Source organism: Propithecus coquereli, unplaced genomic scaffold (assembly GCF_000956105.1).
Source record: "Propithecus coquereli isolate 6110/MARCELLA unplaced genomic scaffold, Pcoq_1.0 Scaffold18, whole genome shotgun sequence".
Lineage (NCBI taxonomy): Eukaryota > Metazoa > Chordata > Mammalia > Primates > Indriidae > Propithecus > Propithecus coquereli.
In genome coordinates this window covers 11,359,791-11,362,713 of record NW_012142745.1, presented here as the reverse complement: position 1 = coordinate 11,362,713, position 2,923 = coordinate 11,359,791, and the positions used below count along the sequence as shown (strand labels likewise).

General features: G+C 37.5%; 1 protein-coding gene across 1 annotated transcript in view; it reads left to right on the top strand.

Moving 5' to 3' along the window:
* Positions 1-2,923, top strand: part of TRIP12 (thyroid hormone receptor interactor 12) — a 196,259-nt gene that overhangs the window by 181,795 nt on the left and 11,541 nt on the right. Inside the window, exons 38-40 of the mRNA XM_012642477.1 lie at positions 83-196; positions 1,858-1,952; positions 2,456-2,559. Of these exons, the coding sequence (XP_012497931.1) occupies positions 83-196; positions 1,858-1,952; positions 2,456-2,559 (313 nt within the window). The remainder of the gene's footprint in view (positions 1-82; positions 197-1,857; positions 1,953-2,455; positions 2,560-2,923) is intronic.

Here is a 2,923-nt window from a genome sequence, read left to right as displayed (position 1 = left end):
GAGTGTTTCTCTGTACTTTGTCACATTAAAAAAGAGATTTGAAATCTTGTCACAATGTTTTTAAAAACCTTCCTTTTTGCAGCTGGTTATATTCTGGGCACTAAATGAAGGCGTTTCTAGGCAATTTGATTCGTTCAGAGATGGATTTGAATCAGTCTTCCCACTCAGTCATCTTCAGTACTTCTACCCGGAGGAAGTGAGTAGCTTATGTCTAAAAGACATGATTATTTCTAGTTCTGTACCTGTAATTATCTTAGTGGAGTATTTTTTTGCTGTGTAGTCACAGACCCCATTGTTGCATAAAAACAAAAAATGGGGGTTGGAAGCAGGGCATGGATGTTTGTGAAAGACAAGGACATTGCCCGAGCAAGGAAGAATGTTAAAATAGGTGTTCTCTCTTAGGGAACATGTGACCCAGTCAGCATAGCATCTTTGTCAGCTGAGACCCTGGATGCCACATGGGATAGTGTCTCAGTGGAGAATGGGACTTGTGCTGTGTGTGGCGTGCTCTGCATATTTCTGTACTGCTGTGGCTGCTGGGAGAACCATCGGTCTATGGCAATGAAAACTAAACTTCCTGGATTGGATGAGGCATTGTTTCATCATCAAAATTAGTCCTTGAAGCTTTAAGGAAGTGTTGCAAATTATCTAATTGCCAAAAAACAGAGAATACTTCTGAGAATGAAAAAAAATGGATTTCTGTGCATGGTTCTCCCCAGCCATCTTTACTTTGAATCACAACAATCCCAAAGAACTATTCACTGGTAATGAGATGTCATAGAAAGGCTATAGAATGTGTTAGGTCCCCCAATTTGGAAACTTTATTTTTTTGAATACTAGTTTCAGAGTACACAATCATTACTGACTGTATCTGGAAATCTTTGAATGACTTAGCATTTTAATCCTAATTTTTTTTATGTCCACTTTGATTTGCTGCTTAATCGAGCATCTGGAATCCTTAGTTCTTTTAGGCACTACATGTCACCTGGAATTGAAATCAGCAAGTGTTGCCTCTAGAATTGAATCCTGGTCCTTACCCCTTAGCTGTATGACCTTACCCAAGTTACTGTATCTAATAGGACTATTTTATCTATAATTGGAATAACCCCTATCTGACAGGATAGTGCAAATTAAACATATATAAGGTACTGGACAGTAAGTGATACCTAGTAGATAAACTAAATTTCATTTGCCCTGAACTGGATTTTCTCAAAAATAGTCTTCCACAATTGGGCAATTGGAGAGGGGAAAAATGGTTTAATTGGAAACTGACCTGAGATTTTCTAAGGACACAGAAGCATTTCTTGATTTCTTTTCAGTATTTGTTCTGTAATGTCTCTGTTGGTCCCATACAAACAACCATATGGCATAGATGTGCCTTTCTTTACAAAGTGTAAAGACGTACCCTTTTTTATGTCTTAGTTAGCTTTCTTCCATTTCTCTGTCCAGCTCAATTTTCTGTCTCTTTGCTTCTGTTATTGTTTACCCTTTTGTTTCTGAAACCCAAGATTTATAAAAATCTCCCAGATTAGAAGCAGATTATTAATTTAAAGCCTCTAAAGTAATGAGAAGAGTTTGGAAGACTGAAATCAAGGGCTTGTATCCAGGTGTATTTTGTTTGAGATCAAAGGCTTCTCCAGATCCCAGTCCCTGCAAATGGGCAGCATACCTACTAGTATGCACCTGGAAAGGAAATGGAATCTCTGAATGTATTGAAAGAGTACATTTTGTAAGGAGATCTCAAGCAGAAGGTTTCAGTACTGAAACTGACACTCTCATGTGGTACACGTCCTTTATTTTCACTCAGGTAGGCAAGATGTTTCCTTAGTAATTCTATACCCTTATTTAAACTCCCAGCTGGATCAGCTCCTGTGTGGCAGTAAAGCAGACACTTGGGATGCAAAGACATTGATGGAATGCTGTAGGCCTGATCACGGTTATACTCACGATAGGTAAATACTGGGATCTGCCAATTTTTAAATTGCTAATCAAGACTTTGGAGGGTGGGGAGTGTGTATGTGAACAAAAGTTTGGGGGGAGGTCATTCAAAAATTTGTCTGCCTGTTAAAGGAGGCTTACTGATATTTTGGCCCTATTTCTCCCAAGACTGAAATTTAAGACCTAAGGGGTTCTTTTTGAAGTACTTCTGTGAAAATATTGGGGGGTAGGAAATACAGGTTTAATCCTATTACCCATTATTAAATATAGTAAAGCAGAAATACCTACAATACCAGATCAAGTCTCATTTATTACAACAGTAATCATTCCATTTTGATTTCAGCTGTAACAACAAAAACAAATTTGATTTCAGAGTGCATTGTAATGGGAATTTACATGTAATCATAATTAAAATTGATAATCTGTCTAATTGTGAGAGGTTGCTGGTGATGTGGTGTGATTAAAAACTCTATTTTAACATGATGGACTAATTTTGATGTATTTATTTCTGCTATAGTCGAGCTGTGAAGTTCTTGTTTGAGATTCTCAGTAGTTTTGATAATGAGCAGCAGAGGTTATTTCTCCAGTTTGTGACTGGTAGCCCAAGATTGCCTGTTGGAGGTGGGTATTGTGCTTAGTATTTATTCCATGTGGGGGGGGCGGCCAGAAACTTCACTACTAATAGCAGGAGATTCTTTATTTGACTTGCAGTGCCTCTGAGTTATTCCGATGTCATAATGTTTCTAAGTTTTCCATTTGTGTTGCAATCTGTTAAGACCATTGGCAGGGAAATTCATAAGGCTTATCTTAAACATGGTGGAATAGGTTTGCCAATGCGTATGTAATGCCAGTTAGATAAAATTCTAGGATGTTTGTACATTATAAACTCATAGTTGATTTAGATGAGAATGGATTCTAAAATCTGGTTTTTCAGAAATGAGTCCTAATATAAATTGAATTCTAACTCCGTTTTGAAAAGTCAGTC